Here is a 22,445-nt window from a genome sequence, read left to right as displayed (position 1 = left end):
GTTTTTTGATGTATTTCATCATGTCTGCAATGTCAGAATTTTATTTGACGTGTACCTAGCCTGTGTAGTCTGAAGCTGAGCGCAATTCAAATAAAATGGTGATCCGAGTTTTAAGTGCTGACTTTGAGATGTGCTTCCTAGATGAACAGCTTCTGTGGCTGATCCAGCTAACAGAACACTTGCCTCGGGTCTCCGAATACTGTACAAGCTTTAATAACTCTTCCACCATAAAATGACTTCATTTTAAATTAGCATTCTGTGATTTTCATGTTTGGTTATTTGGTTTAACTGATCACCCCCAGGAAGTCGTTTCTTAAGATTCTCAAGAACCCAATGTTAAATCCTTTTGCACAATTAAACTAGCTCTTCAAGTCCAAGATATGAATCTGCACTCTGTTTACTGTGCTTTACTAATGCATGTAGGGAAAGGGAGCTCATTTTCTGTGTTAGTATTCATGTACATATTCTCCTATAGTTACAATACACTGTGATTAAACACTCTGCATACATTTGTCATACCACATATGTGCTTGTAAGAGGGTTTTTGAAGTGAAAAGAATCAAGCACTATTTTTGTCATGTTAATATAAAATCAGTGTCACACAGTGTGCTGAGTCATTCGTTTTGGCTGGAGGTTGACAATTTCAATCACAGGAACTGTTTGAATGGTTTCATACTTTGCCAAAAACCAGAAGCGACAGACTGTGAAGATGGAAAATAAAATGCAAAATCAGATGATTAACACAAAATGTATTTATTTTTGTTGGGCCTTATTTCAAACATAGTAATGCGTGCATTATAATGTATCTTGTGATAACACTAACCATTATGTTTGAGTTGGAAAATACAATAATGAGGCAGCAAACTCTGAAATTAATAATAACAATCCTCTGTAACCTCTATGTAACCTCTTGAAAACACCCAAAGCGGCAATACTGGACTTTACTCCCTGCAGCACATATCTGAATTACAGTTAACTATTTACTGTCAGGAAAATCAGGAAAATATTGTTTTTGTTCCCTGCAGAGAAATCTAATGAGGCAACATGTGCCTTATTTTCTGTAATAACAGATGAAACAGAACACTGTTTTGCAATTATTTGTCATCCACAGGAGAAATCAGTCAAATCTTTCATCTTTGTTTACTTTTACTCAACTATGATGCAAACAGCACGAACAGGTTGTCCTGTATTGCAAAATTATTAAATGCTGACCAAAGAAATTGACATTGCAAAACCTCCAGTCTTATCACAATCAACACAGGATCCACAGATGAGCTAAACAGTTAAAGCACGTCTAAATTTATCATTAAAGCACAAACACAACAAACAAAATGTTCAACACTAAATGATCAAACTGAAGAAATCTCTGTTGTACTGTGATCTCCTTGTTATTAGTCATTTTACACAGTGAGCTGAATTTTCTTTATAAAAAGAACCCGGTGCTGAATGTGTCAGAAATCTTAGTCATAGGTAAATGTTCTTTTTCCTGAATCAGGCTGATATGAAAGTGAGATTTCATAACCGTTTTGTTCAGATTCCAGGAATCAACCTTTTTGTGCCAGGCAGAAATTTCCAGAGCAAGAGGCTCTACCTATCAGCAGATATAAATACCTCCCTGCTCCATGAATGCACAGCACACAGGAAAAATCCTGACGATCACTGCAGAAGATGGAGTTTGTCAACAAGATGGGGTAAGTTGTAATAACATATTATATATATATACATATACAACAGTATGTACTCTATTCTTTGTAATATCTCTCTGAATAGACCTGAATATAAATCTCTCTTCCTCAGCATGTAATGGTACGTACTTAAGATAGCAAAAAAAGACTTATCATTACTTACCACAAAAGAAAATCTCTATACCTGAGGTCTGATCTAATTCAAAACAAAAAAAAACTCCTAACTTATTTTTTTTCAATAATGTTTTGTGAGCTGTCATGAATCAGATGTTTAATTATTGAATTCTGTAATTAAATAACTGTTCAATTTGTTCACTAATTGTCATTCTTAATTGTTACACTAGCTCCGTTTCATTGCCATTGTCTCAATGTTTGGTGCAATTCTGTCGTTATTTGAAGGTTTTCTTTGGCTGTGCTTCTCCTGGTTTCATTGGCCTGTCTGGCTCACACTGAGGAGAGGATGAAACGCTCAGGTATCACACACAGATACACACTAACATCTATAAACACAACCGTTGTCTAACTTTTATATCAGCATTCCACATTTATAATGGAAATAATATTTGTAGGTAGGGTTCTTTATGTGATGAGTAAGAAAGAAAGTACAACCTGCACAAACCTTGCTATGAGTGGAAATCTAAAGTCGGCATGCTAATACTCATGATGACAACGCCAACATGCGAATGTATCCCATCACCATCTTAGTACATCTTAGGAACATCTTTATTTTGCACATATTTTGGTTAAAATATTAAAATTCGGGGTGTGCATCCCATGCCCTTGTCATAGTGGCCTTAGGTTTGATTCCGACCTGTGGCCCTTTGCTGCATCTCATCTTTCCCATGAAGGTTCAAAAGCCCAAAAAATATCTTAAAAAATACAAATTAAAAATGCAGTAGAGTAAAAACAGTATTGAAGGAATGAAAAAGTAAATCAAATCCAAAATCAGAAAGTTGAACAAGATCAAATAATTCAAAACAACACAACAAACCCATAAGTTAAGAGAAAGAAAGAATAAATATTAGAGATTTCAGAGATGATACTGAGATTGCCAGCATGAATCCATCAGGCAGGGACTTCCACAGCTATAAACCAAGATGATGATGATGATAATGATTGTGCTTGGTGAGAAGGAAAGTGACCATCAAAGTTATAACAACTCTGTCACTGGGAGACATGAATGTGTGTGCCAGATTTCATGGCAGTTCTTTGGGTAATTGTGGATACTTTGACCTGCTGGTGATGCAAAAGGCAATCAGATTGTCTGGGATTCATATATACTATATCTGGACCATATTTGATAGTGATCCATCCAGTTACTAATTAAATAGCACACTTCCGAAATATTCCAACAGAATTAAACAGGGAACACATTAACAGTCAGCATATAACCTCACATTAGTATGGAATGACCTATGCGAAGCTCCTGTGATCTAAACAGCAGCCTTTAACTCCTAAACACATTCAAGTGAATCCAAGCGACCGCAGGCTCCAGATCTCTGAAGTTTTGCACCGATACCTCCTCGACAGCTGCTGTTCAGATAGATAACTCCTGCATGAAATCACACAGGCTTCCCTGTGGGATCTGAGGTCTGGGCTATTGCTGCTTATTTAAGATATAACTCTTTACTTGGCTGTAATGCTGCCTTTGACAAAGAAAATCCTTCTTCTCCTCAAACACTCCTTTAAAAAAAAAAATTACAATAAACCAGAGAACAGCAACTCCACAAAATCAAGGCGTGTTTAAAATCCATTTGTTGATAACAGAAGGGAGCTTGTTATCACTTAAAAGATGACAGAAAACATTTAACAACAATCCATTTTGTGTGTATGCACTCTCTCCGAAGCATCAAACTAATTAGCCATTCATTCATTTAATTATGCTTGTAAGCCATTGTGTGTGTACTGTGTTTTTAATTTAATTTTAATTTAACTGATTGAACAAAACACTGGAAATCATTCCTGGTACAGGATGTAGAATAAAACAGGATTAATGATCGTGAGCAGTTATCACAGATCAAAGCACAGTGAGAGAGGATGAGTCCTCTTCGTCGCTTCGAGATGAATAATTAGAGGTTTCTGCAGCAAGCTCTTTAGAGCATGAAAGCATCACATTCAGACAACAGAGCCCCCATTTAACAGTAACTGATAAGAATATGCTCTGATGATTGCAGTGCTCGTGCTTCAGTGTGATAACCCTTCTGTCGAGGAGATCATATTTTATTAAAAATGTTTAAGTTCTGTGAGAGGGAAAACGAAAGAGAACAAAAGTGTTTGGCGCAGAAAGGTAAACTTTTCAAACCGCTGAAGCGTTCGTTATTTTTGGACTCAGCAGACATTTTACTTTATTTATTCAACAGATATCACAGAGATCAAGAGAAACATGTTACACATAGAAGATATATATAGGGAAACACGGTCACAAAACAACCATAGACACACAAATAATATATAATCTATCTAACTATAAAGAAACATCATCAAAGACAGTGTAACCTGGAGAAAGTCTTGTTAAGATGGTATCAGGGTAAAAACAGGGAGGATGGAAAGAAAGAAAAGTAGGTCAATTAAAATGTACTCTGATGATGATGTTAAATGATAGAACTATTAAATTAAAGAACACTTTGACTCAATCAGGCTTCAGAATAAAGTGCATTACCAGCTCCACATACACAGACTAGTGGGACAACATCACAGCGATCCTGATGTGAACAGTACTACCAAGCCCTTACATCCAAACCAATGATAAATTCATTTTCTAAAGAAGGACAGCGGCCTGTGCATGTAACTGATCATCAATTATACAACAACATAAATGGCTGACTATGAGAGCTACACACGCCACAGCAAGACACAAGCAACACTGGTCACCATAAGTTAAAAAACACAGAGATCTATAGACAATATATTGAGTATATAAGTCACATCCATCTGTGAGTTTGTTGTTGTGCTCGCCTGTTTGGCCGCCATGCACGAGTCTGGTTCAACTTGTTCTGGTCCTTTCAAAGCAAAATATAACCAGTCCACTCACCGTCTCTGTCCTACTGCTCTCCTCATAGTTATCAAACATTTTGTGTATCAGCACCCAACACTCCCAGCTCTAACCGAGATTATTGTCTGAAACACCAGTGAGTGGCCTAACACGACTCAGTGTAGGTAGATGATTATTCATATATACATGCTAAGGGTCCTAATATTGACCCCTGTGGGACACTCTTATCAGTTTAATTGTATTGTCTCGTTTCGTTCATCTAAATTTACATTGTAGGCAATAATAATCAAATACAAAAAAGAAAATAACTATGTCTATGTTTATGTCTCAGCTTCCAGATTATCATCGCTTCGTTCCAAGCGAATGGTTGGAGGGCTTTTGGCTCCTCATGTCCCCTGGCAGGCCATGATCTTCCTCAGTGACAGTATTCTGGATGGAGGTTATGCAGGTGGTGCTCTCATCTCTGACCGCTGGATTTTGACGGCTGGCAGGAACCTTTTTGTCAGGAAGAGTCGAGAGGACATTAAAGGAAAAGGTCCCGTCATTCCTAAAGTGTACCTGGGAATCACACGACGGGAAGAAGCCGATGCCTCCACAGAGGTCGCTGTAGAAAAGGTGAGCTAGAAAAACTTTTGATGGAGGTTAAATAGAAATGTTTTTCTTCTTTGATCATTTTCTAGATTCCTGCAGCCAATTTAAAGTTGTAGGGGAAAAAATGATTTCCATAAATACCCATAATCAAGTATTAAATTGCAGGAAATAAATGTAAAATGTATTAAAGTCCTTCTTTCTCTAAGAGCAACTGCCTTGATTTCAGAATTCAGGGTCAACAACACTTAGTGGTAAAACAGTTTTCTCAAAGCATAATTGAATATGCAAACCTTCAAAGAACATGGCTGGAAATATTCTGTTTTCTTCTTCTAATTAATATTGTCTTTGTATCCATGTAAGCTTGGTGTGTATTCCTCCGTGCCACAGACACTGCTAATAAAAAAATACACAAATGAGCCAAACCATGCAACATTATGGGTGGCATGTTCTTTACCTTGTTACCATGAGGTAAAGTTTATGTTGAGTTGGTGCTATGTCCTTCTGGAAATACTCACCAGTACACCACATTTATTAAAGCGCAGATGAAAATGTCCCAGATAAATATACAATTTACTCCTGTTTGATTAGCTGTTTTAGGACATTACTGAGCCTTTGTTGACTCATCTAAAACAAGCGGCAACCTCCATGTCTGAGAAATTAAGCCAATGCAGAAGTGCTGTAATGTCTCGAGCGGCCACTTGAGGCTGAACATGTCAACCTTCACAGCAGAAATATACATGTTTACAGCCTGGTTAAGGCTTACAGTTGTTTATAGGTGCCGTTACAGGTGGCTTATTAGAGCACCCAGGCGTCATTCAGCCCATCTCAGGTCTGCTGATGATCCACGCCTTGAAAATGATTAACGATCAAACACTCAATCAAACTTAATCTCTCTTGTATTTTCCTCTCCTGCAGATTGTTCTCCATCCAAGATTCCAGAACCAATCTGACTGGGACAATGACCTGGCTCTGATCCAGCTGAAGAAGCCTGTGGTTATGAGCAATAAAGTGACACCCATCCCCCTGCCAGAGACAGGCCAGGACCTGGCAGACACCGTGGGAGGGTCAGGGGTTATCACCGGCTGGGGCTGGGGAGTCTTACTCACCCAAGCTACATCACTCAAATACCTCGTACTGCCTCTTGCCAATCACTCTGAGTGTAAGGCAGAATATGAAAGAATCGCACTCACACCAGCTGTAGATGACAACATGTTCTGCACCGGACAACCGATGCACGGGCAAAATGTTTGTTTTGGTGATGCAGGAGGCGCTCTAGCTGTCAAAGATGCTGAAACTGGGGACATTTACGCTGCAGGGATCCTTTCCTATGACAAGTCCTGTACCAGCTACAAGTACGGAGTCTATATGAAGATGTCCTCGTATTTGCCCTGGATCCACAGAGTCATGAGAGGAGATACAGAGCAATCGTCTGCTCTGCGCACTGATGCAATGTCTAAGATGTACTCATGGCAATCATAGAGCTTCAGGCTGTGTTCTTTTGATTTTGTAGAGAAACCATTGCAATGCATTGAATCTGTACATTTAATAAATGTTTGTAATGTCTGTGTTGTGTCACTTAGTCATTTATCAGAATCATCACAGACTGCCCTCAAAGAAGAACATCATTATGTTATTTCAGGAAATGGCTAAAACGATGTGTCTTTACACTATAGCAGTCATAAATTTTATGACTTTCCGCTTCTTATGTGTAAAATGACTCTATAAGAGACTGTTATCACGCTGTTATCCCCTTATTCAAACAATTACTACATCTTGCCTCTCTTTAGCTGCTGATATGCAGCTGTTTGAAACATCAATGAACACTTACAAACTACTTCTTTATGATAATACAACATTAAGTCCTTACACGTAAGACAGGTCAACAAAATGTTGGACACAGGAGGCCACAGTTTTCTTCCTGTTATCTGACTGTTGAGAATGGCTTCTTTCGGACGTGACTTCACCAAGTATTTTAATCTAAACCTTGTTTTTTCTCTGACTCTGATAAAGTATTTTTGTGTCTAAACTAACCAAATTATAGCCATAAATGTTTTTAGATACAAAAACACTTTTGAAAAGCACTGACAAGAGACGTTGTCATTGAGGCATCGGATAAGAGAAAGAGCGGACTTGTTTATTGAAAGTAAACAGCTGTGCCCACATGCGATGTTCCACTGTTGCACAGCTAACTTTGAAAAGAGAATATTTGAGAGCTTCAGAGGTTGAGGTGAGATTTCATCATGTGCAGCCATCAGTGTAAAAGCAAAAGTTGACGAATAAAAGAGGGATAAAAGTGAATGACACAACTCAGATTTCATGTTTTTTTTAGTGTTGCCCGCAGATTTTTTTTCCCCCCACCAACAGCAGCAGGACTTCAAAGATATTTTTGTCTGGCAGATGTGGCCACAAATCATGAACTGTCTCAACTGCAAATGCCAGAAACGTGGGATGGTGACAGCTGCCTGTCCAGTCAACACAATGTGAAAGGGAAAGAGAAGAGAGAAGGAGAAAGGTGGTGACGGCTGTGTGAGGACGTACAAGTTAGGTTGGAGGGGTCGGTAATATTAATTACTCAGTCATCTCAGATATGTAAGTTAAATAATTCTAACTATGAAGATTCAAAGACAGCATACAGACGAAAACAGCTGCTGACTCAAACCTCTTGATTTCATGCAGGACATCAGATTAATGTCTCTCCCTTCATGTACCTGCCATTATACAGCAACAGGTAGAAGGAAGAGGCCGTGAGGAGCAGGACATGACAGGAAAGGAGGAGGAAAGTGAAGTTGAAGCTGAAGGGTGTAGGGAGGTAGTGCCATGATAACAATGATGAATGATAAATTATTAGATTAATGACGATGCTAATGCAATAATCCTAACATTATCATAAAGTGAGATTTTCAGCTAAGTTACTCAATCAGTACAAATGTTTTTGTAGTCAGCAGTGAGTGACCCAGGTCCATATTGTATCATAATGTTATTAAAATGATAAGATTAGGCTAAGGGTTCCCTTGATAAAGATGTCTGAAAAGGCTGCTGGTTATATCTGTAGCTCTGCTGTGTCTAAAGGACAGAATAATAATGTATAACAATATATTAGGAGTCAACAGCAACAGGCAATAAAGTTGTCTATGTGTTTCATTTTTCACGTATGTGGCAACTGTTATGATATACATAGAAATACTCTAGCCTACTCCAGACCTTGCTCCACCTACTGTTTGTTCAAACTGTTCAGAAAGCGTGCACAATCAGGCACTTGGACACCATTGTGCATGTAGAGAGGTCAACCATAGTTCAAACTCTCCAGACAAACAAGCACACCCTTGATTTAATTGCTTTAAACACATGCACATGTCTATCAATCCTCTCTGAACATTAACATCAAACAAAAATGTCACCTTATGCAATAGTCATTATCAATATTTAGACACACATGAAATCTGTATGAACTGAATAGTTAGGTAATATCCAAAGAAATAAGATGAAACCGCTCTGTGGATTAATTGAAAAAATCACGTATTTGGTCATTACTTGTATGGTGATGTTTGAATTGTACATCATTATGCAAATCTTTATTTTTATAATCATGTTAATTCAATCCAATGAATTGTGATCATCAATTCATCTCTCCTTATGTTACTGATTAGTCAGTCCCATTGTTTAGGTAGCAGTGAAGGACAGAGTAACAGGGAGGAACAAGACAGTTTTTACCCTAACCATGCTCAAACCCTTTAGGTTAAAGCATCTAACTTTTGTACACATTTTCTGTCATTCATGGGTCAGTGCGTACATGAGTGTGTCTTGGTTTACAGTCGGCAGCAGAAAGAGAGATCTTGAGAAAAATCATCTTTTTAGCTGCATACAAATCTTTTAATGACGTTTTTGTCATGTTTTGTGTAAAACAAAAATGGATGAATGTTGGAGGGAGAGAGATGGGGTAGTTTTTAGCAGGTCTGCAGCAGGGTGCAGGAGGTTCTCTTCTACGGCTTCTAAAATATTAATATCCCTGTCAAGGACGATTACTCTCTACACAGTGTCTCACGGTGTACTCTCTCTGGCTCCATCACTCCTGCAGAGCACTGACTGAGGTCACAACGTAAACAGTCTCTTACTGCACTTGAAACCAGAGTTAACATGGATGATGAACATTATGTTAGCATGTTGTGTTAGTTGTAAGTGGACACAGATATATATTTTTTATGTAATATTTGAACCTTGATTGAGGTTCAATTACTCAGTGAGATAAAAATAAAAATAAAATAAAGTTCTCTTTGTGGTTAGCATGTTATCACAGGCCCAACTACTAAAACTTACCGGGTCATTAATGATAAACCTACGCCTAAGTGATTTATTTATTTTCTATTAAATCAGCTACATATATTACTTGACATATATATGTGTGTGTGTGTGTGTGTGTATATATATATATATATATATATATGTGTGTGTGTGTGTGTGTGTGTGCATGTATATACAGTAAATATACAAGCTTGGAAAGCTTCAGTTTCCCAGTTTCCCAGTTACACGTACACACACACACACACACACACGCACACACACACACACACATATATATATACCCTTAGCCTATACATATATATATATATATATTACTTATTTATATTTATATATACCAAAACTAAATGTAATACATCATTTCTGTGGACTGTTTAATTCAGGTGAGGATACAGCTGGCACATTTTCCTCCCACACTGTGACATCAGTCATCTACGGGTGAAGTTGGCCATGATGTTTAAAATACTGTTTCTCTCAGCGACCTGTCCATCTGGCAGTTTGTTTAGAATATTCATTATTCAAATTATGCAGTAAAAGTGCTGAGTTGCTAAACATTTTAACTTTTGAGGAACTTATGCATAGCATTTATTATATTTGTAAAACTACTGATACTATGATAATAATGAATATGTATCATTATATCCATTATGGATCAATATGCAAAGATAACACACAGGCCTCTGTTTGGAAGATTAAACTTGGTGCTCTCTGTTCATTCATCCCCACACGTACAGTTATTATTGATTCTGTCTCAGGTTAAACAGAAATTCTGCGTGCAGGCGAATGTCCTGCTGATAGTGGCCATCTGTAGATTCAGTCCTCAAACACAAGAATGGCTCTTTGAAGTAGAAATGATACAAATTAATGGTATTTTCTAAGCCAGCCCGCTGATGTAAGCATGCTGTGTACTCAGCTGCCAGATTATGTACTCTGTCCTTATGTGTTACTGGGAAACTGAAGCTTTCTAAGCTTCGTCGTCCACCTGTATATTTACTGTACTTACCATGCTTGCACACATGCACACACCAAGCTTTTCACAAGACAATAATACACAACACATATGGTAAGCTGTATCACCTGAAGAACCATTTCCACTGCCTGTCAAAACAGGATCTACTGTGTCTTTTATTAGTCCTAGATAAGCTCTATTCGTGCTTGCTTGCTTGGTTATGAATGATACTTCCCTTCAAATATTAAACAGATATCCTCGAGAAACAGACAGAAGAATCAAGTGTCAACACAGTCATACGCTCAAAATATTAGGATATGCTGTCTGTGCCACTATTGTGCTGATCTCTCTGCTCCTGATGCTTATTCACAACCCTGTATTTTTTTTTTCATCAGGATTATTAAAGAAAGTTGAACTCATGTTCTTTTCTCAGCAGATAGTTGTGAAGTTTGCTGTCAGAACAGTTAAGCTGTACAAATGTTTGTTTGATCGAATGGTAAACAAACCAAAAAAGATCATTAAACCAACATTTATGAAAGGCTTGCTTAGCAACAGGTGTCTCACCATACATACATAGCATATACTATTATATAACTGGATGTATGATCATTTATATTTAATAATGTTAAATTAAAGGACCACTGTGTAGCATTTTGTGGCATCTTACTGGCTGATTGCAACCTCCTTGCCTCACTCTCTCCTTCCTAGTGTGATGGGTGTTGGAAATGAACGTGAAAGGCCCACTCTTGAGCCAGTGTTTGTACTTTCTGGGCTACTGTAGAAACATGGTGGTTTAACATGATCAACCGTGTACCCATAACACATATAGCTCATATGAATGAAAACATAGTTATGCATATTATATTCTATTTCTGACATATTCTGTAAATAGAGTCCGCTAAATCTGACACACTGGACCTTAAAGTATCGCTAAGATGTCCCACTTTGTTGGGAATGTCATAGTTGGTTCCATCAATAAATGTTGTGATTGACTTATTTCTTGATATGAATTTATTTACAAATAACGTCACTCTCTCAGCGCTGATGCAGCTTGGTGATGTGCTGTACTGCTGTGGCAACTGAATGTCCTGTGTTTACCACAGAGGAACAGTCTGCTACCCTATAATGGAAAAGAGAAATAAAGGTCAAGAACATTATTCGTCTCTTGGTAACGAAAGAAGAAAAGGGAAGTTCTTTTTTGTCACTCTTTGACAGTGTGTCGGAAATTTTTTTTCATGCAAATTATTGAAGCTCAAGGTCTTGTCTTTCCTCTTGTGCTTCAGCTCACTGACGTTCAGTCATCTGTGCAGTCCTCTCGAAATGTAGAGCTGCATATTCTCTGCGATATTAATGCTTCTTAATCTATGTGTACGTATATTCAAGATGAACTGAACCAAACAGAGTCCTCTACCACTGTTAGGCGTCTTTTGAGCTTCCGACTGCAAATTTGTCACACATTTGTCAACAACCTGCGACGACTCTCTTCAGATCTCCTGGTCTCATTACCAGTCTCTTGTCAGAGAGAGACCACAGTTCACCTTTCAGAACCATTTAATGGCTTATGTATGCAGACAGAACAAGAAAACCTTCATAAATGCCTTCACCTTGCCAGAGAGATGTGCGCTGGTTATTACAGGAACTATCTCCTCTACAAAAACATCCTAGAAAAACACTGACATGGTATTCTTATACAAAGGATCAATAAATAAATGAATAAAATGATAATAAAAACAGGTGTAATAATAAAGTTGTAGTTTCATTAAGTGCCAGGAACTTTTTCAACAATCTCTCAAATTTGACCAGATAAAAAGTATCTAGAATTCCTAAATACAGTTTAATTTAAGATAGACTTTAATGGTCCCACACTGGTGAAATTCACTTGTTACAGCAGCTCACATTAAATACTTATACTTATACTATATACTTATACATAGACTTATACTTTAAATAGAAAAAATAAAATAAAATAAAAAGTTATATACACTCTATATAGCTTTCATAAGCAGAACATATCCATATGCTCATATATATATACTTTTTACATACATATATTTCATACACACCTATAAGAAGCTTGTGTGAACCTGCCTTACAAATGAAATGATGCTACTCCTTAGTTTAGAGGTTCTTCTCTGTTATTTGTTTCTGAATGAAGCTATACAAATAACATGAGGATGGGTGTATCCTGCAAACATCAGTATATAATGTCATGTCTAATGTGATGTCATGGATGGCTGTAATAGTGAGAGGTTTACAGTGCACACATCCCTCTCCAACAGTATCTTTTCCTGTGCTGTCATGTTACTGCACTGCAACAACATAGAAAAGGTCAGCGCGCTTTCAACGGCAGCTCTGCAGACATGCACCTCTGCTCTTTCTTCAACAACAATGACAAGAAGACTGATGCAGCTTTTACAGAGCTGCTTCTTGTCACATGAATTCAAAGATTTATCAGACACGGGACCCTTCCACTGAATAAAAATCTAAGATTCAAGGTTAACATATTGAAAGGGTGATTGTGCGTTTTACAAATAAGAAAATGCAGCTAGAGCACAGTCTCTGCGGATATAGACACACACACTTCTAGTGTGTAGGGATGGGCATTTCTAAGGTTTAACAGTATTCTTACTGATATTACTCATTAGTACTTTAAGAAAAAAATAAAGAAATGTTCTGATTATTGATTAATGTACTGATTCTTATTGGGCAGCTAGAGATAGAGCATTTCTCCAGCTGCATGTGATTCAGCTTCAGCTAGATGTTTGGAAAGATCGCTCATGTTTCCACCCTTGCATGCAAAAGACTTATCACACTTGTGGCAACAAGCATTCTTAACCTCATGGAAGAGAAGCAACAGCAGAACCATCATGCACTATTCTATATACTACTACCGTATAACAATAAGAAAACATTGTAATGTGTTTTATTTTTAGGAAAATTCACTTTGCCTTCAACAACACTCCCTCCAGAGCCACAGAACAGGATGAGTAGTCCCTATGATGAGTAGACTGACCTTTATGTGTAAATTTGGTCCATTTTCAAGAGCCATGTGAGGCTACATAAAGGCTGATGCATCCAGACAGGTCAAGAAACCTTGAAAAAATTTGAGATGGCTTAAGAGCTCATGCCCTGAGCTGCGTGCTGGTTAAATGAGGCCACCTGGTGGCCAGAAGAGTCCCATCATTTCTTTATACATTATCAATCCATCGGGTACTTTCTCATGCATGCCATCAATGATAAACAACTCTATAATAAACTGAAGCTGAACACTATAAATGGTAAATATGTATCAGGTTTAAATGTTGTTAATGGTTGAGCTGATTTCCAAACACTGTAAAAGTCTATTGAAAAGATCTCTGTGAAGAAGTTGTAAAGAGCCTAGTTTACTGGTAGTTTTCCCAGTAAAGGAGGACATGTTAGGTTGGTTAATATGAAGATTTTATGCAGAAAGAATGACATGCAACATGACTTCACTCTGACTCCCATTAGCAATGTTGCATCTATCAGAGTGGCAGTGCTTTTATCGTCATTAGTTCAAGATGTTTCACCTGAGCAGAGGTTTAATTAAAATTATATTTAATTTTATTTGGTGCTATGCTGACTAGTTATCAGATGAATTAGTTCATTCCCACTCTGCACCTGACAAGCCTGTTCTTGCACTCAGGTAAAGAGGATGTCGAAGAAGGAAGCTAAAAAGAGAGCGTGACCGAGCAAGAAGTCCCTAGACAAGAGCAAAACTGAGACTGACTTTTAGTTGTCGGTGAGCTTACTGAAATAAAAGACTGAAAGACAGACGCCAAGCTGGGCTTCTTTCTGTTGGACTGTCTTGTGCTGCTGCACTTGATTTATGTTTGATGGTAAGTTGTTGACTCATTAGTTTTTGATCATAGCAGATACACGTATTTAACTGTCCATATTTACCACATTTTTACGGGACCCTAAAGCTGAGGATGCTAAATTACAAATACCAATTTCTAGGTAAAAAAAAATTAAATCCCAAATTTGAAGATGAATCTGTGATTTTGTTTGAACCCTTGAGATCCGAGTCAATCAACACTGACACAAACTTTACCCTTCAACCTCCTTCCCCTCAGCAGAGTCTGAAGCCGGATATATAGAGAGGTGTGAAAAGGCTTCTCACATGGCTGAAATGTGTGAGTGTGTGTACAAACATAAGCTCAAATGTTACTATAACGTGTGTGTGTGTGTGCGTGTGTGGGTGACCATGCGTGCAGCTGATACTACAGAGCATCGGAGCACTTGTCAACTTGATTATTCAGTACACGTTTAACAAAAATCAAACAGATCTGTGTCTGAAGGTGAAAGAAGAGAGAAACTGGAAACTAGCAAAGACAATTCCACAAATTGATTTAATGATTCTGTAAAATGGATTTATTTATTTCACTGACTTTGTGCACAGCTGAATCTTCTGGCCCACCTCAAATCTAATTTACAGGCAGAGGAATGAATCATGAAACAGGTTTTTCAGAACATGTTTTGATAATCACATCTTCAAGGTTGCATGAGCTTGACTTGGAATGTCCTTTCTTTCAAATGAGACTATTCAAATGTACACAGACTAGTACGTCAATTCACAAACACATGAGCAAATACGCAAGCTGTCACACAAATCCTTGCAGACAGACACACAACAAGAAAATCCAAAATAAACTCAATGGCTGTACCGCGAGTGTTAGCAGCACACTTTTATTGTACTGGAAGCAAACAAACACAAACACAGGCAGAGGTGCTGCTTAAAGTAAGATTATTTGAAAGATCCGCACACAGCTGAATCACTGCCACACTGCGTCAGAAGAAAAAGTTTGGATGTACGTCATGCATCCTTACACAAATAGTTTTTACAGTCCATCGTCCACAATCTTACATTTTAGGTGTGGACAAAACAACTTTAATTAACTATTTAACTTAAACAATTTGAAAATTCAACAGCAATATCACTTTCTATAAATGATATCTCTGTTGTACTGGATAAACTACTAAACTCACTTTGTCAACTATTTGCATATGGATTTATTTTTTATGGGGATCCTGGCGGAATAAATTTCAAAGGCAAACAAATTAAACCAAATGTTTCTGCATGGTTAGACATCACAAAAGGCAAATGAGAAAATTATTCAGTCATTTGAGTGACCTGATCTGGACGTACATCAACAAGTTAAGATTTCTCCAGTGGTTAAAAGAGTATCATTATGGCAAGAAAACAGCTTTCTATGTCAAAACAGCAGATAAAGTCTATTATTTTCAAATGACCATCTTGTATCATTGTTGAATATATGAATATTCTTGTACCACTTAGTTAAATTCAAAAGCCAAATAAAAAGACACAATGGAAACATTTCCTCCACTTTGTTTCTGTTACTCGATGGTGTTAAATGTAAAGGACACTTTTCAACTAGACAATGATTCATTTTTATTCCTGCATTCTATTTGTCGTGTAGCTGTACCCAGAGCAGCACAAAGTTCCCTTCATCTTCAAAATTCTTATTTTAGACTCCTACAGACCTCATCTCTGCTTTTGTTATAACTTTGGTTATAGAAGCCCACTCCGTGAGCCTTTTTGCAAATATTATCTTTTTTGTCGAGGGTTGGATGAAAAACAAACCCTCTCCTTGTAGTTTCATATTTACTGTACAAACTCATCTAACGCTCAGCAAGAAAGCACATTATTGTTTTTCCCAAAATGACAATCTTCAATTGCAACATACGCTAACATCGGTTTGAAGGATCTTAAGGAACAAAGGATTTCCATCAATCCTCAGAAGTCATTTAAAATACAGATTTAATTAAAACCACAGTGTAAAATTATCGCAGTTCCAGAAGCATAAATGTGACGGTGCAGACAGGACCGATACACTGGGGCCCGTAGGGAGAACAGAGAACGGAGAACAAATCCTAGAGAGAGATATACCTGTGCTCAAAGAAAAAACATTTTCTATATCATCCCTGATAAAGGTAAATACATCTCTGTTGAGCATTCCATAACACAGTGATATGCTTATTCTACATAAACTATAAAAACTATTCAATTAAATGAACCATTTCTCATCTTCTTTGGGTTTTTTTTCTTTTATACAGATATGCAGCAGTGACTGCTTAAGCAATATTACATGAGAGGGCAGGGGCGCCGTATAGGGGGGAAAAGTTAGGACAATTCCAAGGGCCCACGACTGACAGGGGCCCCAAAAAATAGGTAAACACCAATATAAAATTATTAAACCATCATCGAGTATATATATTTCAAATATAATAATGAAATTAATTATCTCTTTGTTTTTACGTGTTTTGGGTCGTAAAAGTTAAATAAAAATGGCCTTTAGCACATTTTTATGGTGGCTTTTAATCTTGCATCAGATAGTGAACTGCACTGCATACTGTATGCAGACTTGCATGCATGTACAAATCACCAGCAGTAAATATTGTGCTAGTACTAGTATTGAGCTACAAGACGCAAAACAGTTGCAGGCCTTTGATTAGAGTTCTGTAAAGCTTTTGATGGGATAGTTAGGTCCTAGAGATGTGGGGACAACAGCTGCGCAGAGGGGCCTAATTTGATTTTTTTGTCATGGGGCCCAAAATTCCTGGTGGCGCCCCTGCGAGAGGGTGTGCTTTAACGTCATTTTTGGCACGACAGTGATGTGGGTCTCGGTCTGTTAGCGGTGCTAGTATCAGCAACTCAGAAGATTATCCAACCATTTCCACGAACTTCACAGTATTGAACAAAGATCAATGTAATCATTTACAAAAATTAGCAACAGGTTTTTATCTAATGAAATATACCTCTTCAGTCCATATTAGTCGACCTTTAGTCTTCAAAAAGAGAGAGTTCACGTGCTGCATATGTATTTGTTTACATCTTTTTCAGGATGTGACATCGTGGAGATGGCGTGTGAGTCAGGTGTGTTGTCATGCTGATTTGAGCTCATTCTAATCCAATCCAATCAGATTGCTCGGTCGGTCCTACTAGTTGTTTAATGGGAAACATGTATGATGATGCTGTCCAACACAATATATGCGGTAGCTAGACCCTTCATAATAGTTCATAACTACATTACACACTGCTGAGTCCTGAGGGCTTCAACCATTCATTTCAATACAATTGTCATATATAATCAAACAGCTACAATCACAGCTACTGAATACAATCATAAAAAGATGCAAGCATAGAAATGCCAGACAAATTGAAAAAAGTTATTAGAATAACAATCATGGAGGATGATGAACTCCAGCTACACCCATGTACACATATAGACACACATAGATAGGAGGGAGTTTAACCAGTTTGACCTCTGAATAATAGAAATATCTCAAACAAACTGAAACACCTGGATTCTACATTATTGTGGGATATGAGTTATCATATAATCACGTATGCCTCCCGTCAATCAGATGTCAACTATGAGCCTTCTGCCACTTATCTGAGTTCATCCTGGAGGGGGTAGGAGGGAACAACACCTTCCTTTGGGTGTGTGAAGTGACAGGACACACAAGGACGGCTCAGCCCCCTATATGAGGAGCTTTATATTAAGACCTTTGACCTGTCCTTTCCCCTCTGCTTATTGTTGTGCTGCTTACATAACTGCCAGTTTCCTTGCTTTGCTTGTAATGCGCATTAGCAACCCTAAGGACCACTTGTTTTGCATCACAAACCAAATCATTTGCATCAGTCGTGCTCAGTCGTAAGAGGATTAAGCGGATCCATTTTTATTCGTACATTTATTGCATTAAAATGTTGAATACATGATGATACATGAAGTGTGACCTCACGCACAGATACATTATTAAAATCAAGACAGCAATACACATCAAGACTGCATTAGAGGGCTAATATTAAACGATAACTAATATTTATGATTTTTAGCTTTGTTCACAGGTCTGTGTTCTCATGTGGGGTTTGTTCATTAGCTGAGTTTCTCCCCTTCATCTTGCACCTCCCACACAAACTCTAAAGGGCAGTTCTGCATCTTGGACTTGAAGATGTTTTGGAAATGTTGATTCTGCTCCTCTGTGAACATGTTTTTCCAATCTCCAATCATGCCTGAAAAGTAAGAAAGGCAAAGAAATTGATAAACAAACCTTTTAAAAGAATAGTTTCAAATTTTTACAATCTGCCTATTCATCTCTGGATGACAAGATTGGTACCACTCTCACGTATCAGAGACTAAAATAATAGATAAATACTGTAAAAATTCTGTCTAATGACAAAATCTGTGTAAGAACATCTCAAAGCTAAAACTCACTAACATGTCATATCTCAGTTCATCTTTACAGGGAGTATCCAGAATTTCACGAGAAAAAAAAGTAGAAAAGAAAATGTGTCAGTATGAAAGAATGAAATATTTTGAATCTCTTTTAATTCTCTTGTGGAAGTCCTGGGACTGATTGAACTAACAGAACGGAGCGCCACCTTTTCTCATGAAGGAGCTTTTGCTATGGTCTATTATCTCTGGAGGAATCGTGGTGTGGTTGACCATCTTGTTGTCTTTCATGCTGCTGAAGCTGGAGTGTTTTACACAGTTGTTGATCTCGTCCTCCACCAAAGGATTTTGTAGGAAAGAGCTTATTCTCTTTATGGTGCCACGTATGTCCTGACAGTAAGGATAAGACAAGTTGTTTTAAAAAATCATTAAAGAGTAAGCACTGAGGAAGTACAGTGCAACGCTGAAATGACTGTTGTATTTTATGAACATTTAGTGTGATGTGAATTATTCATCCATTCTCCTTTACCAGCCACATTTCCTCATAGGTGATGTGAAGCAGATTGTTCATAGTTGCTGTCTGACTGCTCCAGTCCTTAACATGGTCAAACCAGGAACCAAAGCACACTGAAACAAAACACTGTTTGTTTGATCAAATTATACTTTAGGCTGCAGATCTGAAGTCAGTTTTTCCTTGCCAAGTCATACATCTTTTGTTCTGTGTGAACTCACATGTACCCTCCAGGAACTGATTTAAAAACTCTGGAAATGTGCCGGGTCCAGGCAAGAAGTTGGCCATTTTGTGGTAGTGGTAAAAGGACACGGCCACATCTTTAGGGTTTCTGCTCACGTAGATGACCTGTGAGGGGACACAGAGCAGCACAGACACAATGTCTGTACTGTACTATTGAAATTTGGGAATTAAAAATTCTGATAATGATATATCAGCCGATTAAAAAAAAAAAAAAACATAATATTAACAAATTTGCATACAGAGCTTGACATTTCACAATTAATAAAACAAACTCATCAGCACTTACTGTGTCTAAAATGACCTTGAAACAGGTCTGGTATTTCTGTACTGCAATTTCCTATCAACCAACATACAGTGATGCATATCTGCAACAAACTAGCCAATTTATTGGTCTGTCTCTACTGGACCTTGGCTTTGGAACCATGGAGGGCAGGAGCAAGCAGGTGATGATGCAGGTGTGTGGTGACGACTCGAGGTATGATGGATGATGCCTCCAATACTGCAGCAGCATAATATTGCTCTAGCCAGGGAGCACGAGTCCAGTTTGGGACGGTTTGGATCAAGTGTGGGTCCCCCCTGTTGGTTATAAGGCCCACAATTTCCTGCATCCATGTGGTGCCTGTTGAGAGAAATAAGAGAAGCATCTGTGAAACTGATTTTTTTTTAATCCATTCATGAAAAAAGCAACAAAAAAAGTATAAAAGTATAGACTGCACTTAAGAACAGATTACGCTTTAAAACACTGCAGATGACATGTATCTGAGTCAGTTTTCCTCTCTTCTTACCTGACTTTGGATAGGAGACAATGAGGATATCCGTGTCCTGAAATGGAAACTTTAAAGCAAATTGCATGGAATCCTTATTATGCAGGTGTCCAGGAAAAGAAATTCCATGAAACTTTTCTATGACATCTAACCTGGCCATATCTGATCCGTATTTTTCTGATGTCTTTCTTCTCCCTCGACAGTCTCTGTAAGACAGCAAGCGCTGAACACGCAGGCCTTATGTAGTAGTGATGTGTCGGTCGTGAACGATGGGAGGCGTTCTTTTTTTTTCTTTTTTTTTAACTTTTCTCTTTAGGAAAAGTACCTGCAGGGGCGGGAGTAGCAGCGCTGAGAAGTGACAAGAGGAGGGAGACACGCTGAAGGAGAGAGAGGAGGGAAGACGAGACAGGAGTGTGGTGCAAAAATATATTATTTTTTACACTATACCAAAAACATTTTGGTTTTATTTGTCCAGATGTCAGTGGTGGGCATTAACAAAGCACATTTACTTGAGTGCTGTTATTTAATTTCTCTTTTTTTTCATACTTTGTGTGTGTGTGTGTGTGTTTATATAAATATAAAAAAATAAAATGTCAATAGCTGTCCTTTTTTTTTAGATTTCTATGCTTAGGTTTCTATAGGCGTTTCTATCTGCTTTGTGTAGCAGAGTGGTTCTTCAAGCAAGTTAGTGCATTCATTGGGCGGTTTCAGGGAGTTACAAGGGATTTTACAAAAGTAAATGCAGTTGGCTAGAGCAAATCATTGAAATTCAAGTGATTATATGTGTTCAAATACAAATCACAAGTAAAAACAGCGCGTAAATTTGGCTGAATTATAAAAGGTAAAATGAAGAGCCACTAGCCACAAATGATCCGGCTCACTAAAAAGAGCCCATCACTATTATGTAGAGCTGTGACAGAGGTGTGTAACTACACCTCTGTCACAGCTGATCACCTGTCACAGCTGATCACCTCTGGCAGCTGATCACCTCTGTCACAGCTGATCACCTCTGTCAGCTGATCACCTATGTGACAGCTGATCACCTCTGTCAGCTGATCACCTATGTCACAGCTGATCACCTCTGTCAGCTGATCACCTCTGTCACAGCTGATCACCTGCCACAGGGAGCACAGGTGTAAAAGTCAACAGTCTTCCCAACATGTTCTGCTTTGTTAGAATTGATACGTCAATTGTTTACAAGTTCTGTTTTACATGTAAAGCTTGTGATTGTGCAGCGTTTCTTTTCAGAAAATGGATGGACTATAAGAGCACATAACACACAGTCCATGAATATGAATGTTTAAAACTCCCCATTCTTTTTAGACTGATAAGCCACATGATTAATGACATTAGTTACAAAATACATTTTGCATTCTGACAGAACAAAAAACATTCCATCACAAAATTAACAGTGAATAATTATATCTAACTTGTTGACCCGGTGAAGTGGGAGTCATTTATTGGATGTTTATAGACTATTTGGAAAACAGCCTAGAAGATACGCTGATGATAGCAATAAATCAGTGCTTTCACCTCACAGAAGGGTTTTCTATCTGTTGAGTTACAGTCAGGATCATTAGTCAGATTTTTAACATTACTTATCATCATTATGTTTTCATTATTTAATTATTATCGAATGAACCCACCATTAACCATGATAGAAACTGACCAAATATTGTAAAAAGACTACTCACTCAATTTCATAATATCCTGCACAGTAACAGAGAGAAATAGAGCTAAAACCATTACTACATCAATCCAAACAATTATTTGAGAAAACAATCTGCAGATGAATCTATAATAATGATATCATATCATAGATATTGGTTTGGCGGTTCGATCCCCGGCTCCTCCAGTCTGCATGTCGAAGTGTCCTTGGGTAACCATACTGGGATACTGAACCCCAAATTGCTCCCGAAGGCTGCACCATCAGTGTGTGAATGCATATTATTGGTCAGCTCCCAGAACTGATGAGCAGTTGGCACCTTGCATGGCAGCCACTGCCATCAGTGTGTGAATGTGTGAAGGAGATATGTACTAGGGTAAAAGTGCTTTGAGTGCTCAGAAGACTAGAAAGGTGCTAAATAGTCCATTTACCATTTATCATATCATGCTTTGTGTATCTGATTAATACAAAGTTTCAACATGAAGCTAACAATGATGAACAATCTGTTATGTTCTGTTATGTACAATGTTCT

At 37.9% G+C, this 22,445-nt stretch overlaps 2 protein-coding genes across 2 annotated transcripts; one reads left to right on the top strand and one right to left on the bottom strand.

Moving 5' to 3' along the window:
* Nucleotides 1-1,584: 1,584 nt before the first annotated feature.
* On the top strand, nt 1,585-6,831 carry hp (haptoglobin). The gene is made up of 4 exons (XM_019260714.2): nt 1,585-1,691; nt 2,085-2,158; nt 5,009-5,292; nt 6,184-6,831. Exons 1-4 carry the CDS (start codon nt 1,669-1,671, stop codon nt 6,745-6,747), a joined length of 945 nt encoding a protein of 314 aa, XP_019116259.1. The 5' UTR covers nt 1,585-1,668; the 3' UTR covers nt 6,748-6,831.
* An 11,568-nt stretch (nt 6,832-18,399) lies between these two features.
* On the bottom strand, nt 18,400-20,512 carry sult5a1 (sulfotransferase family 5A, member 1). Its single transcript, XM_010731229.3, has 6 exons — nt 20,269-20,512; nt 19,891-20,102; nt 19,462-19,588; nt 19,259-19,356; nt 18,939-19,119; nt 18,400-18,569 (listed from the first exon to the last, which is right to left on the bottom strand). Exons 1-6 carry the CDS (start codon nt 20,405-20,407, stop codon nt 18,433-18,435), a joined length of 894 nt encoding a protein of 297 aa, XP_010729531.1. The 5' UTR covers nt 20,408-20,512; the 3' UTR covers nt 18,400-18,432.
* Between the last annotated feature and the right edge of the window lie 1,933 nt (nt 20,513-22,445).

Source organism: Larimichthys crocea, chromosome VIII (assembly GCF_000972845.2).
Source record: "Larimichthys crocea isolate SSNF chromosome VIII, L_crocea_2.0, whole genome shotgun sequence".
In the NCBI taxonomy this organism is placed as follows: domain Eukaryota; kingdom Metazoa; phylum Chordata; class Actinopteri; family Sciaenidae; genus Larimichthys; species Larimichthys crocea.
Note: the sequence above shows the minus strand (reverse complement) of the source record. Positions and strands in the feature narration are given on the sequence as shown.

Coding starts and splice junctions, on each gene's coding strand:
- sult5a1 (XM_010731229.3), bottom strand. CDS start 20,407: ATGGCCAGGTTAGATGTCATAGAAAAGTTTCATGGAATTTCTTTTCCT. Junction 20,103..20,268: donor TGTCTCCTATCCAAAGTCAG/GTAAGAAGAGAG, acceptor TTCTCTCAACAG/GCACCACATGGATGCAGGAA. Junction 18,570..18,938: donor AAGCTCCTTCATGAGAAAAG/GTGGCGCTCCGT, acceptor CTTACTTTTCAG/GCATGATTGGAGATTGGAAA.
- hp (XM_019260714.2), top strand. CDS start 1,669: ATGGAGTTTGTCAACAAGATGGG. Junction 1,692..2,084: donor GAGTTTGTCAACAAGATGGG/GTAAGTTGTAAT, acceptor CGTTATTTGAAG/GTTTTCTTTGGCTGTGCTTC. Junction 2,159..5,008: donor GGAGAGGATGAAACGCTCAG/GTATCACACACA, acceptor TTTATGTCTCAG/CTTCCAGATTATCATCGCTT.